Source organism: Stenella coeruleoalba, assembly GCF_951394435.1.
Source record: "Stenella coeruleoalba genome assembly, chromosome: 5".
Lineage (NCBI taxonomy): Eukaryota > Metazoa > Chordata > Mammalia > Artiodactyla > Delphinidae > Stenella > Stenella coeruleoalba.
This window is the reverse complement of record NC_137150.1, coordinates 142,772,324-142,789,194: the sequence shown is the minus strand read 5'-3', so window position 1 is coordinate 142,789,194 and position 16,871 is coordinate 142,772,324. Positions and strand designations below refer to the sequence as shown.

The 16,871-nt window shown below is 63.8% G+C and overlaps 1 protein-coding gene across 3 annotated transcripts; it reads left to right on the top strand.

Annotated features, from left to right (window-relative positions):
* Positions 1-354: 354 nt before the first annotated feature.
* Positions 355-12,316, top strand: CFAP410 (cilia and flagella associated protein 410). Of its 3 annotated transcripts, none has more exons than XM_079922004.1 (7): positions 355-1,002; positions 2,431-2,449; positions 3,820-3,866; positions 6,442-6,671; positions 7,452-7,809; positions 8,635-8,725; positions 11,042-12,316. In XM_079922004.1, exons 1-7 carry the CDS (start codon positions 926-928, stop codon positions 11,171-11,173), a joined length of 954 nt encoding a protein of 317 aa, XP_079778130.1. In that variant the 5' UTR covers positions 355-925; the 3' UTR covers positions 11,174-12,316. The 3 variants fall into 3 exon arrangements, with proteins under 3 accessions (XP_079778130.1, XP_079778129.1, XP_079778131.1); XM_079922003.1 differs by having other exon boundaries at positions 8,632-8,725; XM_079922005.1 differs by having other exon boundaries at positions 7,641-7,809; positions 8,632-8,725; positions 11,042-12,312.
* The last annotated feature ends 4,555 nt before the right edge of the window (positions 12,317-16,871 follow it).

Here is a 16,871-nt window from a genome sequence, read left to right as displayed (position 1 = left end):
TTTGCTGAGATTGGGCTGGGCAGGCCAAAGACTGGACCAGGGCCTAATGGGAAAGAGGTCCCAGAGGAGGCTGAGCTTGGTCTTGTCGATTCTAACGGGTCTGAGATCCCCGGTACCTGTCTTAATGTACTTTGCAGCCCAAGTAACCTTTGATTTCTAAAATGTGTAAGTACTGGCGAGGTCTCTGTTAGGGCTGGCCCGTAACTTTGGCACCTGCCGCCTTTCCTTAAATGCTGAGAGGGAGAGGATCAACGCAGCCCTGGGACTGTCCTGGAGTTCTCCTCTCAACACTTCAAATCTTTCTAATTCAGGGCAGTTACGAGACCATCACTTCTAATGCACGGGACTCAGGGCGGGGACTGGGGCCCGGGGTTGGGGTTCTGGGCGGGGGCTATGGCCAGGGGCTGTGGCCAGGGGATGGGGTTCGGGATTTGGGACTCGGGGCGGGGACTGGGGCCCGGGGTTGGTGTCCATGGTTCGGGGATCGGGGAGGGGGCTGGGGGCCGGGGGTTGGGATTCGGGACCCGACCGGCGTCCCGCGTCTGGCCGCAGTCTCCAACCTTGTCGCCTCAGAATCGCGCCAGAGTCGCGCCAGAATCGCGTCAGAGCCGGGGGTGGGGGGGCGGTAGAGGTGTCCCCCACAATGCGCATGCGCAGAACCGGGCGCGCGGCGCCAGGGACAGAGCGGAGCCGGCGAGGCGGAGCCAATGTGCGGCGGAACCAATGCGCGGAGCAGAGGCTCTGGCGGCCCCACTGCGCTCGCGCCGGCCCGCCCCCTCGCTGCCGGCCAATGGGCTCTCAGCACCCGCCCCTGACAACGCGGGCCCCGCCCCTTGGAGAAGCTCCGTCGCCTGGCGGACGGCCTCAGTGGCAGCTGGCGGTTTGAGAGCGGGGCCGGGTTGAGGCCTTCGGGCTGCCCGCCGTCATGAAGCTGACGCGGAAGATGGTCCTGTCCCGGGCCAAGGCCTCGGAGCTGCACAGCGTGCGGAAGCTCAACTGCTGGTGAGGCCCAGGGGCCGGGGGCCTTCCCCGCGTGTCCTGCCCGCTGCCCGGCAACCCCTCCCCGGGACCCCCTCCCTGGGACAGGGCTGGGAAGAGCCGTCTAGGAATGGAGACCCCTGCCCAGCACCTCGGCCCTGGAGCGGGGACCCCAGCCCGCCCCCTCTGCTCTGGGGCGGGACCGAGAAGGGCCTGCGGAGGATGCAGAGGGGTTCAGGATGGAGGGGGGGCACCTCTGGCCTCACCCTCCTGGCCCCTGTCCAGGCTGGTGTGCCCGGTCCCAGGGGCTCACAGCCTCTGGGAGGTGATGCCGTAAGCTCAGGGGGCCTTTGGGGAAAGGTCGTTTCAGAATTTTCACTCCTGAGCAGTGGTATTTCACACACAGCTCCAAAGCAGCCCTCCTTGCTGGAAACGGTTGGAATTACCTTGAAGACTGTTCTTGGACTTCTAGGTAGTTTTAGTGGGCAGACGTTTCCCTCTGTGGACAGGTCTCATTTCTGACATTGCCAGCAGTCCCTGGGAGCCAGGCCTGCTGATAAGGTGGGAGATCAAGGTGATTGACACCCTTGCTTGGGGAACGAAAGGAAACTGAGACTCTAAAGTGCTGCTTCAGTAAACATTTTTGTAATTGAGCTCCGGGGGGGTACGGAGAGGGGTTGTCCCCAGGGGACTTACTGTCCGGGAGGTGACAGGCTCAAAGGCAGGGCGGCCAGGCCTAGCTGAGCCGAGGAAGGACCAGAAGTACTTCTGAAACTCCGGAAAGGTCCGCACACGTTCACAGGGGGTTCAGAGCACGGCTCCACGCGCCCTGTACACTGGACAGTTCAGGTGGCGCTCGGCCAGAAGCAGAGCGTCCTCCCACTGCTGTCGGGCAGACTGGCCGCAGTGAGCTCTGCCTGTTCATTAAAGCCTTTCTCTTTGCGCTGCACATCTGGTATTTTGGCCACGGCACCCCTGTCATTGTTTTCAATAATACGTGCCTTTGTTGTGCATGGGGCGGTCATTCTTCCCCTAAGCAGGGAGGCACAACAGCCCTATTCCAGGCTTTCTGAAGTGTGTTTCATAAGTCTCATGTTTAGCCTTTGAACTTGGCCCTTACAAAGACTCCCTTGTTTATGCACGTTAGTGAGGGAATTACCCCTCAGTGCAGCAGCCTTGAGAATGAGTACCTCTTGGTGTCCCTCAAATGGGGCAACCTCTGCCGTGCCTTAGTCTGCGAAGGAGCCCGCCAGTATCAAATAGTTTTGTCCAAAATCAACCAGGAAACGATTTTTGGCACCTTTGTCAGTTATCTGGGAAAGATTTCTTTTACTTTATCGTTAAAATCACAGACTCTTGAAATCTGTAGACGTTTGTCATTAATTTTCGTTTTTAATGTTTTAAATTCAACTTTAACAAAATAAAGGTGCGTATGTCTTTTTCTCTCCCCAGGGGCAGCCGCCTCACTGATGTAAGTATCATGCTGATCGTCTCCAGACAATTCCTGGTCCCCAGGAGGCTGGTTAAATTGACAGACGGCTCCCATTTGGTCCAGGCGACCGACCAGTACTGTGTTCCTTGAGCAGTTCTTGTAAGGCAGAACCACTCGTGAAAAAAAAGTTCTACAGGACCCAAGTGCACTGTGGTGTTCCTGCACCCATTCTCCTGCAGTGAAAGGCAGGCCTCACGGAGGAGCGGGCAGGTCCAGGGCACAGACCTGCTCCCACCTGGGGAAGAGCCCCAGGGGCTTGGGTGGTTGGCTTGAGGGAGCAGTGCACTCAGCCGGAGGTTCCTCGTATAGGTTCCTGGACTTCACGTCCCCGAGGAGCCCCTTCACTTCAGCTCCTCCCCTTGGTCAGATCCAGCTTCACCCCGACTCCCATGGCAGGAAGAGATGGGGCCTGGGTGGGGGCAGAGCACGGAGCTGGGCCGCTGGGCTGAGCTGTATGTCCATGAATAGATTTCTGCCCCCGCCCGCCCGTTTCTGGGATGAATGTCTCCAGCTCGCACAGAGTGTGGGTGCTAGTCAGCGGGTTCTTACTGACTTCCGTTTTGTACCTTGAACTGTACCTTTTCTGAGAAACAAAGTTGGAGATGCTGTCAGGGCTGCCCAGAAGAGCCAGTTCCGCCTCATTCTGCGGCCGAAGTGCTGCCTATTCAGCAGCAAAAACAAACGAAGCCAAACACCACTGTCACAGAGAACAGAGCCACCGCAGATGTGAAGCATTCTGACCAGACTGTGCGCTTGTTGACGGAGGGACCCCGTCTGGCCCGTGCGTGGGGTCTGGCAGGCACACAGATATTTGCAGCTTCACCGTTAATCAGCCTCACGGGTCAGGGAGCCTGTGTGGTCCATCCTGAGCCCCGCTGCTCTCTTCCACTCACTCAGTGTTAAGATGGTCTGAGATCCAGTTTCAAGCCTGTCTCCCTATTGGCACAGCTCTGTTGGCCAGAAGCGGCTTCTGTCCTTTCCCTGGATGTCAGGGGCAGCAAGAAGAAAGGTGCTCTGTCCATTCAGCTCCCCTTACTGGTGTCCTTTGAGGGCATCTAAAATCAGGAATGCTCCGTCTCGACGACTGGCAGCATTTGGTAGTAAAGATGCTGTTTAAAGTCGTGGAGAGGGTGCCCGTTTCTCCATCAGGTAGAGGGGACGTCTGGGCTGCAGAGGGGAGCGGGATGCAGAGCCCTGCATGCTCCTGGGGCGAGGGAGGCTCCTCTGCTTAGGCCCTTGGCGTGGGGTGGACTGCAGCTCCAACTTGGTTCTCTTGGCTGCTGGAGAAGGGTGACGCCACAGGGCCAGTGCCAGCGACTTCTGCAAAATCACATTCTTTTCCTTCCTAGATCTCCATATGCCGGGAAATGCCCAGCCTGGAAGTGATCACCCTCAGGTAGTAAATGCCGGCCCGCCCCACTCTTAAGTCACCGGGGCTGGAAGAGGAGGAGAATGTTCAGATCCCTCCTGCAGGCCCTTAGATAACCTGAAAATTCCCAACCAAGGTGTGGGAGGGCCGCTGCTGCAGGCCAGGCCCAGGCAGCAGAGGCCCTGGCCGCTCTGCAGCTCCGCGCCCCTTCCTGGAGGGCACCGGGCCTCCCCCTGAGCTCACCCTGCCCGTCCTGGGGTCAGTGGGTGCCGCCCTCCTAGTGGTGAGCAGCTGCCCCAGGGTGACCACGTCTGCCCCAGTGCGCCAGCCTCTCCTGCCCTCCTGGTTCCTTCACTGCCTGGAGCTCTGCCAGCTTCCCTGCATCACACGATCTGTCCTTGGTAATAGTTGACCTCTTCCAGAATCATTAGCGGTTTAACAAAGGAAACCTTGAAAGAACCAAATACTGTCCTTGGGGCTTCAGGCGCCTGGGGAGTTTGCAGGGTCAGGCGGAGGGAGGAACGCCCTCCAGCCCTGAGCTCTGTCCTGTCTGCTCTGGGCCCCGGAGGGAGCTGACCCTGCCAGATGCCGGGGTGGGTGCTTTCTGCAGGTCCCCACACCTAAAACCTCAGGGAGATTTAAGCCCTGTAAGGAAGGCAGACTCCCTGTTTGGCAGCTCAGAAGGTCGCAGGACTCGCCCTGCATGTGGGGTCGTAGGCCCTTGGTCCCGTGCAGATCCCGTCACTTACCTTCCTCGTCACACAGCCGGCCATCCTGTTTGGCCCTCCCCAGCCCTCTGCTCGGCCTCCTTTGCGCCTTCCGAGGTCACCTGGTGGGTGCCGTGCCGCCCACCTTGTGCTCACGCACCCCCAGTCCCGACCCGACAGGCTCAGGCCGGCACCTTCTTGCGGGACGAAGGAATGAATGAAGGTGTGGGCCCAGGACCGGTCTCCCGCCCGGGGCCCAGCTCGGGCCTGTGTGCCTTGGCTTCCCTGGCTGCAAGGCCCGTGGGACGGGGGTGAAGGCAGCAGCGGCCCCGGGGTGGGGTGGGGTGGAGGCAGGAGGAGCACGTGCAGTGGGGCACGTGGGGCGCCAGCCGTCCACTGTCACTCACCTGGTACGATTATCAGTGGAGCTGGGATTTGAGCCCATGCCCCAGAAGGCCCTACCTGACAAACAAGTGTTTACTTTCATTACCCAAAAGTAGCAGGAAACTTGCAGCGGGCTGCGGACTTAACCTCGTCGCTGCCGAGCGCTGTCTGAGGAATCTGGGGCAAGTTGCCGGGCCTCCCTCGTCGTGCAGCAGGGGTTCTCACCGCTGCGGCCGGGGGAGGACAGTGCCCAGGGCTGTCGCCGGGCTGTCTGGCCGCTTGAACTGGCGGGACCCCCGCCGTGTGGGGGCTGCTGCTTGGATGCGGGTCGGCCGTCCTGTGAGATGAGTGCGTTTGGCTTTGGTCTCGGTGCCCACGGGCAGGAAGGCTTAGTCCATTCTGGCTGCTCTAGTGGGATTTTACAGATGTTGATTCCTCGCAGCTCTGAGGCCACAAGCCCGAGGTCAGGGTCTTAGTGAGGGGCTGCCTCTTGGCTCACACCTGGCAGAAGGGCAGAGAGCTCTGTGGGGTCCCTTTTATAAGGGCACTGACCCCGCTCACGGGGGCCCCACCTCCTAACACCACTGCACTGGGGGTCAGGATCCCAGCATCTGAATCTGGGGGACACGTTCGGTCTGTAGCAGCGGCAGCCTTGGTGGGCGAGGAGGGGCTCCAGGCCGCTGCAGGTTGAAGTTCTCGCTTCACCCCGTGGCCTGCGCAGCTTCCCTGATGTGAGGATTCCAAAGCCTGGGTTTGCTCGTGGTGAGACGGCGTCAGCCTCATCCCGGCTGCCGGGCGAGGTGGTGCCGAGCACACCAGCAACCACGTTGACAAGTGAGCGTCGGGTGGGGCAGCAGCGGCCCTAAGGCAGGAGTTGGGACAGCCTGCCCGGCACAAATGCGGCGTCCAGCACAGGGTGGTCTAGACCGGTCTGGCACGTCGGGCAGGGTCCCCTGCGGCCTGGGGCTCAGGGCGTGAGGTTGCCGGCTGCCCCCCTCGGGCTCAGCCGGCTGGTCCGACTGGGTGTGCAGGGGGTGATCCCGTCCCGTCAGCTCAAGCCTGTAGGTCTCTGCCGGGCGCCTGGCTGCTGTCCTGTCTCTGGGTCACTCATCATTTAAACCCGTGGCTGTTTCTTTGGTGAACCTGGGTTTGGAAGTTCAGTGCTCGGTTCTCGGTCACATGGGTTTTCCTGGCCACTGCCAGCTCTGGGCTTGGTGTGTCCCGGGGAGGCCGCAGTCTCCTGTCCTGTAAGGGGGCTGAGACCTCCTACCCCCAAGGTTGACTCCTCGCGGCCTCAACAGAGCCGGGGCTGCCGCTCCCACCTTCAGCTGGAGGAGCTTCCCCCGCCCCCAGGGCTTTCTCCTGGGCCCGGGCCCTCCCTTGCACTTGACTGGCCACAGCCGGGTCTGACCTACTTCTAAGGCGAGGGCAGGTGGGCACTGGACCAGCAGTGCTCTCGTCTCCGTGGGGCGGGGGTGCCCCGGCGGGCACTGACGGCCATCTCCCTGCAGCGTCAACAGCATCTCCACCCTGGAGCCCGTGAGCCGCTGCCGGCAGCTGAGCGAGCTCTACCTGCGCAAGAACTGCATCTCCAGCCTGGCGGAGCTCTTCTACCTGAAGGGCCTCCCGTGCCTGCGCGTGCTGTGGCTGGCGGAGAACCCCTGCTGCGGCGCCTGCCCTCACCTCTACCGCATGACCGTCCTGCGCAACCTGCCTCACCTGCAGAAGCTGGACAACCAGGGTAGGTGCCCGCGGGCCGGGTCGCACGCGGGCAGGCTCCAGCCCTCCCCTCTCGCAGGTGCCGGGGAGGCCGGCCTCCTCGGGATGCCCCAGGTTGTGCCGTCTGCCGCCCGGTGCGGCCCCTCGCGGAGTGCAGGATCTCAGCTGAACCCGCACCGTTGTTTCTCGGTCCCGCCGTCGAAGCGCTGAGCTGCTGCTTCTCCTTTTTATCCTGCTAAGTACCCTCTGCTCCAAATGCTCACCCACCTGCCCCGGGAGCGCGTGACGGTCTGGGTGGCCGGGCAGCATCACTGCTGGTCGACAGGGTCCCAAGGTGGTGATGCCAGCAGGTGAGGGTGCTCCATCGGTCCTTGACCCCTCCCACCCCGGGTTGCCTTGCTGTTGGAGGGGTGGGGTGGGGGTTTGGGGGGCGCCTTCCTGCCGTTTCAACCCGCATCTCCTCCATCACGCACGAGGCGACGTGTGTGGGCCTTTCCTGCTCCCGCCTCTGGGGTTCCAGCTCGTGTCCAGGGCCAGGCCTTTTTCCTGTGAATCCCCTGGCGTTCTCTGTGCTGGTTCCTGACCCTTATGTGCACGATTATTTTCTCCTAGGTGAATGACTTTAATATAAATAAGCTTCAGATAAACTGTCACGTGTGAGTGAAATAGAAGAAACATAGTGTGGTCTATTCCTTTTAAAAACCTGTCTTAGTTTAGAGTTTTTTATAAGTATCTGTCTGCTTTTGGCAAATGCTGAAATTCAGATTCACAAGCAGTCATTGGCCATCTGTCGTTTCTCCAGCACCTCCAGGGCGGGATGCAATGGTGGGGGGCCCAGCCCTGCTCCCGGGTGCTGGCCGTCGGGGTGGACAGTCAGCCGCCTCATCCCCGAAGCAGACCGTGCTGAGCGCCGAGGGGACGGCGGGGCCACGGCTCGCGGGGCTCGCTTGCGGTGAGGCCACTGATGCTTTCGCCCCCTCCCCCTCCCAAGCTGTGACGGAGGAGGAGGTGTCCCGAGCGCTGGTGGAGGGAGAGGAGGTCACGGCCCCCAGCAGACAGCACTCAGGGAATGGCCCGCCCGAGCTGTCCTACACCCTGAGCGCCGAGGACGCCGCCGCCGAGATGCCACGGGACCCGCTGAGCCTCGGCGAGGAGAGCAGGTGTGGCCCGCGGGCCTGCCCGGTCCTCCCGCGCGAGGCTGCGCCTCTGGGGCTGGATGGGGTTGCGGGTGTTTGTTTCTGGGCTGGCTCTCAGGGGCCCCCAGCCTGGGGTCAGCCACGTGGCCAGGAGAAGGCCCAGGGCAGGGAGCTCGTGCGAGTGTGGGACCAGCCCTCCGCAGGGAGTGGTGGACTCAGGGCGGTGGGCTGGTGGGCGTGCAGGGCCCCCTGGGCAGGAGGGAAGCCTCGTGGCCATGGCCGTGGCCGGCCGAGCCTCTGTGTGGCCTCAGGAGCCCCGGGGACGGCGGGGCGTGTGGGCTGAGGGAGGGCCCTCCCTCCCTGACCCACAGGGCACCTCAATTGAATGATTGTCACAGACGTTTGCGGGCAGAAACTGGACTTGGGGAACGTGGTGGAGACCACTGTTCACAGCGGGGCCCAGGCCGGGCGTCCGCTTACAGATGCGGCCCACGCGCCTTGCTGTCCCGCGGCGGGAGGGGGAGGGCACGTGGCCGGGGCTCGTGCAGCATTTGTGCTAGTGCCCCACCCCCGGCTCCGGGGGGAGCGCCAGGAGCAGGGAGGTGACCCCAGGGGTCAGAGAAGTAGAGCTGCCCCGGCCGCCCCGTCCACTGCTCCTGTCCCCCCAGAAGCAGAGTCCTGCAGTGGGGCTTTCCCTGCGGACGGGGTGGGGTTCACTTTTAGGAGCCTCTTCCTCGCTGTTCCCCGAGGCGCCGGACCCACAGATGTTATGTGAACAGTGCGGGCGGGGCTCCGCGCCCCTCGGGCCTCACGCCCTGCTGTCCTCCCCCCGCCCGCCCCCGCCAGCAGCACCCAGGGGCAGCTCGGCCTGAAGCGCCCTTCCCGGGACCAGTTTCCTTCCTTCTCGCAGAGGGTGGCCACAAGCAGTCGCAAGAACAGGGTGAGTGTGACGGAGGCTGCTCTGGCCGGAAGAGGCCCCGGAATGTGGAGATTGGGGGCTGGGGGGCGGGGGGCGGGGGCTGGAGACACCACAGGGACGCGCGAAGCCAGGCCCTAGAGGGCGGGAAGCCGACCATCCGGGTCCAGTGTCTGTGTCTCCATCTAAGCTGGTTGGGCGGGGCAGACGGGGGAGGGGCGCCTGAGCGCGCAGCGGGGGCCCCCGCACCTGGGGCTGTGCCGAGGGTGGTCTGGGGGCGGGAAGGTTGCTGCCTGGGGAGAGGCCTCGCGCCTGCGGTTAGAAGCAGGGCCCCTCCTGGCCAGGGCGGCGGTGGTGTCCCTGTGCAGTGACCAGGCGGCGGGCCCCCCGGCCCCACAGGCACCCCTGTAAGTGCAGTGACCAGGCGGCAGCCCCACGGCCCCACAGGCATCCCCGTAAGTGCAGTGACCAGGCGGCAGCCCCACGGCCCCACAGGCATCCCCGTAAGTGCAGTGACCAGGCGGCAGCCCCCCGGCCCCACAGGCACCCCTGTAAGTGCAGTGACCAGGCGGCAGCCCCCCGGCCCCACAGGCACCCCTGTAAGTGCAGTGACCAGGCGGCAGGTCCCCCGGCCCCACAGGCACCCCTGTAAGGACCACGGCTTGTTGGCTGAGCAATAAGTAGGCCGTGTAGGCAGCTGAGTGACATCAGCGAGGACCCGGGTCCCTCCAAGTTCTCTCGTTCACTCCGGCCTGTGCTTGGGCTCGTCCCGCGCTCACAGTGACGCCCTGCTCCAGGCTCGCGGCCGGCAGAAGGGTGGGGCCGTTTCTTGCCGTGTGTCCTCTTACCAGTGCAACATCTTCCCCACGCGCCCCCTGCCCCCCAGCAGGCTCGATGTCGGTTCCCTGAGCCGGTGGTTGGCAGGGGAATGGGTCACCAGTCAGCTCAGCCCAGAGGGGCCCTCGCCCCCGGCTTACGTGGGAAGGGGAGCTGTCTGAACCAGGGTCTGTGGGGAGGCCCGTGACCCCCCAGCACCTGCTCCAGCCCCTGGCCCGGCCTGACCAGAGCTGTCAGGCGCTGTGACCTCCCTGTGGCATCATGAAGAGGAGCACCACAGTCCGAGCGGGGCTGCCCGAAGCCACGGGCTGGGCCTCTCTCATTCATGCGGTGGCCACTTGAAATGCGTGCAGAGCTCACGGGAGGTACAGAAGTGGGTGGACTGAGGCCCCGCCCTTGGAAGTACCAGCCCCCAGGGCTGTGGACAGATGTGGCCGCAGGCTGAAGGCCGACCTAGGCAGCAGTCGCCCCCGCCCCGCCCCACCCCGGCAGGTCACTGTCCCCTCGTGGCAACACTCTCCTCAATGAGGTGGCCGCGTGGGGCAGCTCAGGGTCCCTGCACACACTTCCTACATGTTTTGGGAGGAGCCCGAGGCATGTACCGTCCCCAGTGGCAGGTCTGCCCAGCAGGTAGGCTAAGGCCTGAAGCTCCACGCACCCTCACTCCCACCCCAGGGCCTCTGCAGCGCAGAGCGGACCAGAGATTGAAGACACTGGTTCAGCTCCGCGCCTGCCATAAGTGCAAACGGAAGACCATCAAACCTGCTCACACGGGACACCTGCTCTGAAAGCAGAGAGCAGAGGCGCCTGGCTCTGCCACCGAGGGTCCCGGCCAGGCTGGGTGTCCCTGTGGGCATGAAGCCCCCCACAAGCCTCTGAGTGCGAGGTGCCGGTGGCCAGGAAGACCTGGGGACACGGGGGAGGGCTGGTGAGATTGAGGGCAGCAGGAGTCTTGGGGCGTTGCAGAGCCAGGGATCGGCACCCCAGGCGTGAGCCCCTGAGCCACGTCCTCACGGGTCCACATGGGCCACACGCTCTGGCGTGCGGCTGTGCCTCAGCTCATCCCACAAGACGGATCGGCTCAAGTAGCCGCCTGTGCAAAATCCTTGCAGAATTTTCCTAGTAGAAATGGCAGTGTTTCCCTGCTCAAATGCAGATGGAAACCAGGTGTAGCCATGTGGACACGGGTGCATCACACACTAAGCACGTGTGCGTTTGAGTGCGTGTTGCCGAGAGCCTGCGGCAGGCCTCTGCTGCATTGCCGCCCAGCCTCTCTGGGCCTCAGGGCTGTGCACAGGAGGTAAGTCAGTTCGTAGGAAGTCCCCGCCGGCGGTGAGTGCCACACCCGTGCCACGACTGTGGCTTCCGTCTGCCGGAGTCTCCACCTGTTGCCTGCAGGGCCGCCCTCCTGCAGGCTATGCTCCCGCGATGTGCGCATGTGTCGCGGTGTGGGCGGCCCAGCCTCGCAGGCCTGATGCTCACCCAGTGACTCTCTGCCCCCAGAACAACGTCCTGACCGCCGTCCTCCTGCTGCTGCGGGAACTAGACAGCGAGGGGCTGGAGGCCGTCCACCAGCGCGTGGTCAGCCGGCTCCAGGCCCTGCAGAAGCAGGAGCTGCAGGAGGCCATGGAGTGACTGTCAGCGGGGACCCCAAGCTGAAGTCCGGCGTCTTCCCGAACACCTGGGAGGGTGGGGTCACAGCTGCGGCCTCTGCTCGACCCCAGGCTGAGCCTCGGCGCACAGGGCTGCGTCCTTAGGAAGCCTCGCCCACCCAGGAAAGCCGAGCTTGCGCTGTGGATGGGCACCACCCAGGGCAGGAGGGGCTGGCTGGGCAGACCTGCCCCTGTGCCCTCTGCTGTGAGGGGCCGTAGCCAGGTGCCCTCCTGTATGGCAGGGCCGCCTCGACTTGCCTCTTCCTGAAGGTGGGCTTTGCAGCCGTCCTCCCTAATAAACATTTTTCCAAAGTCTGACCTGGAAGCAGATGTGTCCTGAATGACAGGCACGGCCTTGACATTCTTGTTAAAGGTAAGGGCAGTCGCTCGCGCATGTTTTCTCAGCCAGTTGTCTGACGCTGTCACGGGATGGATTTCTGTTGACCATAGAAGACTTCCAGAACGGTGGCAACCTTAGGGGTGGGCTGCCTGCCGCCTCCAGGGACGTTTTGTCTGCAGGGCACCGTGTCCCTTCTTGAGAGCCCCGCACGACACACAGGGTCTGTGCTGCCCGGGTGAGAAGACCTGGACGACAGGCCTGCCGCTTCTGTCTGGGGACCTGAAGCAGCCGCGTGGGAACGGACAGCCTTCTGGGAACGGCGTCTTATGTTCTCTTCCTTTGGGAAGAGTTGCAGGCCTTGCTGCGGTGACCAGGATGCGGGCGGTGACTCCGCAGCCCTGGGGTCCTTCCTGGTGCCCCCAGTGCAAGGCGAGGAGGGTGCTCTCCGAGCTGTTAGGGGAGGTGCCTTCTTGCTGGGCTTGAAATGACAGGGACTGGCGTCCTGTTGGGACAGGAACGTCCATGTCCCTGTGGGAGCCGAGGGTGTGTCAGGTTGCATGAGCGCCGCACAGACCCAAGGGGGACTGACCACAGCGTGTGCAAGACACCAGCCTGAAAGACCACCGGCTCCGGGAAGGTGAAGCCGCACTCGTGGTGCAGCCGTCTCACGCTGGCCTCATGGGGGGCCGCGGGGAAGGTGGTGGTTCACCTTGGGGCCCCCCTGTACTTCTCAGGGCAGGGGGTGAGGTCTGGCCGCGGGAAGCGAGGACTCGCCACGCGGGGCCGTCTAGGACGGGTGGCCGTGGCCTGCGCATGTGCCTTCTCTCGTGTTACGGGACGCTGGATGTCTTCGATAAAGCCCCGTCCTGGTTAGAACAAGCTGTGTGTGCTTAGGTTGCATTAACACCCTCCCTCTCCTCACCCGCGAGGCACGGCTCACACCCACTTCCCCTGCCCCACGATCTGGTTCGCCTAAGTCAGGGACCCTCGACTCAGACCCCGGTCGGGGTGAGCTGCCCGCCTCAGCCCCTTGACTCTTCAGCTCCCCCTGCATCCCACCTTCGCCACCCCCTAGTCAGAGCCTCCTGTCAGCTCACCGGCTCCCACTCCCGGCCACCTGCTCCCCCGGTGCCCGTCTGAAGCCCTCAATCTGGACCGAGGATGAAGCGCATCCTCCCCTGGCCTGGATCCCAGGCCGCCCGTCTTTATGGGCACGTCATAGTCCCAGCTCTGAACTTCGCCCCAGGTAACCCTGAAGGTGGGGTTTCGGAGCAAAGCAGGTGCTGGCATTACGGCCTGTGTGTTTGTCCTGTTGGCCCCCGTTTAAGGAGGAAAGGGCTGAGACCCAAGAGGACACATCGCTCGTCTGAAACGCTGGTCAGTGCAGCCAGAGGTGGGCCAGACGCACTGTGTGCTCCCCACGGAGCTGCTGCCCAGGAACGAGGGCGGTCACTCTGCATCTCGGACCCCACCACTGGGTCGCCTGCGCCAGCAGCCCCTGTGCTGCACGCAGCGTCCAACACTCGTGGCAGGACAGGCCGAGATCTGGGTCCTGACCTGACGTGGGGCGCTGGGCCAGGCTGCAGCGCAGCCAGAGCCTCCCACGTGGAGGCGACACCCCGTCTCCCGGCCGCCGGGTGGGTGGGGACCCTGAGCGCCCCCCAGTTTGCTGAGCTGCAGACCCTCCACCCTCAGCCCGCTCCCCCCACCCCGCAGTGGGTCAGGAGGTGAGCCCTGAGTTCTGGGGAGGACACAGTGGGGGCGCCCTCTGACCGTGCTGACTGGGGGCAAGTTTCAGGAGGAGCGGGAGTGGACAGGAGCCTTGCAGGGGCCACTTACCCGCCCTGTCCTCGAGTCCAGGGCTGCCCTGTTTGCAGGAGGACACTGGGGCTTCCCTCTGTTGGTCATATCCTCCGGGAAGGTTCGTGGGGCCTCTGGGATGCTCACGGGGCCCCCGTCAAACCAGTTGGGAAATTAGACAAGAAACAAGGGGTCCTGGCTGCCAGCATCCCGAGGACAGTGGTTCTCCAGGGCGCTGTGAATGGACACGGGCTCCGTTGTCTTCCCGGGGAGCCTGCGGTCCTGAGACGCCCCGCCAGGGTGTGGAAGCACCTGGGGACGCCGAGCGGGATGCCACCATGGCGAGCATCGGATCTTCTCGGGCCGAGGAAGAGCGCTGGCCCGGCTAGGAGTGGATGCGAACGGTGGCCAGGCTGAGTGAGGCCAGCAGCGCCGCCAGGACGAGCTGTGCCTGCCCTGCGCTCCTGCGGCCGCTCAGCCAGCCAGGACGGCGTGGGCACGCGGGAGCCCGAGCTTGGTCTGTGTCCTGCTGTCGCCGACCTGAGTGTCTTCATCCCTGTTCAACACGGGGCCTGGTCCCTGGGAAGTCGGCGTCTTTCTCCTCTTGCAGGGCTGTCACTTTTTGCTATTTCTACGTAAAGGGCACAGCTGCCCGTCACAGCCTCACATGAGGGAGGTGGGTGGCCACAGCTCGTCTGAGGGGCCTGACACGTGCCCTGCCCCCTCTGCAGGGACTGGTGGGCAGGGCAGGGCTGGAAGAGACAAACCTATGAACCTTAGCCAGGCCAGGGGTGTAGCACCTGCGTAAACCCTTCCTCAGGATGACGACAAGTAGGCAAGCCAGTACGGTGTCACTGTACCGTCCCCACGTGCCCAATGGGCGGGACTGCTGACAGGTGAGCACCTCAACAGGTGAGCACTCTGACAGGTGAGCAGCCCTGACAGGTGAGCGGCCCGACTCAACCATCAGACTGAGACAAACACACTGCACGTGGCCTTGATGTCCCCTGGCCGGACTGTCCAGGGTCTGGGACAGTGTGCGAGGGCCTCTCCCACCCCCCTGCATTTAGGCCCTCAGGGGAGGCCCCTCCCACAGTCCTGTCGTGAGTGCACCTGCGCAGGAGCCTCTGGGGTGGCCTTCGACGCTCCCCAGCACCTGCCGAGCCCTGCCACCGGCAGAATTACGGAGAAGGGCTCTAGCTGAACCTGCTGCACAAGCGTCTACTTTGGCGGACGCTCTCAAAGTTCCATCACCTCCGCAAGGCTGACTCGTGGGCTGTGTTCCCCGGAAGCTCGCAGGAATTGCAGTGTTTGCCAGGGCCTAAAATTATAGTCTCCGCCTAGCGAGACAGAATGCAAGAACGCTGAGACAGAAAAACGATGCGTTTGTGGTCACCTGCGTCCCAGAGCCTGCCTGGCATCCTCCCCGGTGGGCACCAGGCTCAGGGAGGGGGCCATGGCCTCGGGGGAGCTGCCCTCCAGGACCGTCCTGGGCCTCGGGGGTGCTGCTAGGGTTGAGAGGGGCTCAGGGTTCAAGCCCTCCCCAGCCTGCTCAGTCGGGTGGCCCTAGACCAGTGGGGCTGAGGAGGGGTTGCAGGAATCGTGGGGATCCGGCTGCTTCCCAAGGCAGGGGGGTCATCACCCCTGCTCTCCAGACCACACCCCAGTGCGCAGCGGACCCCACCCAGCCCCTCCCAGAGCCCTGTCCTGGTCTCAGGGAGCTCAAGAGTGATGCCCGGTCCCCGGCTCACCCCGTTCCTGGGCCTGCAGCACCTTCCTTCCCCAGCCATGTCCCCTGAAACGCGCCCTTGGCCTCACACCCCACCCCCATCCCGTTCTGAGAAACTGTTGCACACATGCTTTCCTGCAGTTGAGGCCCAGTCTTGTTGTCTGTGGCGGGAGGCAGGATTCTGAGGTGGCCCCAGGTCCCAGCCCCCTGGCATGTACACCCTACCAGATCCTCACCCCCAAATGGGGGGCCAGTCGTGAACGTGATGGATATATGGCCGTATATGGCCAAGGTGAAGGGGCTGCACAGCTGCAGTTAAGGCCCCTAATCAGGTGACTCTGAGTTAACAGAAGGCAGTGTCCTGGTGGGCCTGCCCTAATCCGGTGACCTCGGCACCCCACCTCACCCCGCTCCAGGCATCCCCGGATCAGGGATAAGGAGGCCGTGGGCCTTCCCTCCCTGAGCTCAGAGACTAGGGGCAGCGGACACCCTCCTGCTGCCGCTGGGATTCTACCAACAGGCAGCTCAGAAGGGCCGAGGTCCAGCTGAGACCAAACCCGGCCGAACGGGGAGCCCCCTCTTGCTTGGGGAGCCCAGGCGCTGGCTGAGAGGAGGAAGGGGGGCGACAGGGAGGGGGAAGCAGGGCAGGGACTGGGCCCGGACACCTTGGCCCTTCTGCAGCTGCTGCAGCCTCTGCCTGGGCCTCCCAGCTGCTGGACAGGCAGCCGGTGGCGCCGCAGACGTCCTTCCAGCCTGGCAGGCAGCCTCCTGTGTGCCCCGCGTGGGACGCCCTGGGGAGGGCTGAGTGTCCGGAAGGCAGGCGGCAGCCCTGGAGGGCGCGTCGGAGGCCAGCACGGGGCCAGGTCCTTCACGGCTGCTGAGGCATCCGCAAACAATGCACATTTCAGCCAAACCAACCCGGAAACCCTGGAAAAGTAGCCTTCCAGCGCTCCTCCCGCCTTCCCCAGGTTGGGCATTGGGCACCCTGGGAGGGCCTGGCCCCAGCACCACAGGGCTCAAGCGGAGCCAGGCGAGGGCGAGGCTGGCACTGGGCAGTGCCTGGGTCAGCGTGGCATCCTGGCTGGGGCTGGCGTGTGGTGAGGACAGAGGGGACACGGCTGCCACCAGCCAGGGTCACCCCCAAGGGAGACGCCACCCCTGAGCTCCAGCCTCCCGCTCGTGTATAGGCGCGTGTGCACACGTACATGTAGGCACATAGGTGTGCACGTGTGCGCACACACACACACACACACACAGGCACGCTCACATATGCACACACGCACACACGCACACTCAGGTTTCTGGGCCCTGGAAACTTGCCCCTGGTCTTTTGAGACAGAGGCTCAGACCGCTGGGGGACTGTCCCCCCTTGGCCTGCCCCAGGGCTGGCAAAGCAGACCGGAGGGGCCCCAGCTCCAGAAATGGGCACCCAGGAGCCCCCAGGCTCTCGGCAACACAGTGAGGCTGGCGTGGGCCCCCAGCACAGGTCAGTCCAGCCAGGCCTGCGGTGCCCAGGAGTCACCGAGGCTCCCTGCCGGGGTCTGTGGGCACACGAAGGCAGCCTGAGACGCTGGGCCCCAGCCTGGGCCCGACAGGGAGACCCCCGCCCACCCGGGGACCCCCAACTTGGCCTGTGGGCCTCCCCACAAAACCTCCTGGGTCCCAGAACCTCGTCCTGACCTCTAAGGGTGCCAAGGGCAGGAGTGCAGGCAGAGCAGCCCTGGATGAAGGGCCCAGGTGACTGCAGTGGGAACACACGTGGATGGGCAACCTGTGCAGGGGTGACAGGGACCTGCAAAGCACAGACCACGA

Coding starts and splice junctions, on each gene's coding strand:
- CFAP410 (XM_079922003.1), top strand. CDS start 926: ATGAAGCTGACGCGGAAGATGGTCCTGTCCCGGGCCAAGGCCTCGGAG. Junction 3,867..6,441: donor CTGGAAGTGATCACCCTCAG/GTAGTAAATGCC, acceptor ATCTCCCTGCAG/CGTCAACAGCATCTCCACCC. Junction 7,810..8,631: donor AGCCTCGGCGAGGAGAGCAG/GTGTGGCCCGCG, acceptor CGCCCCCGCCAG/CAGCACCCAGGGGCAGCTCG.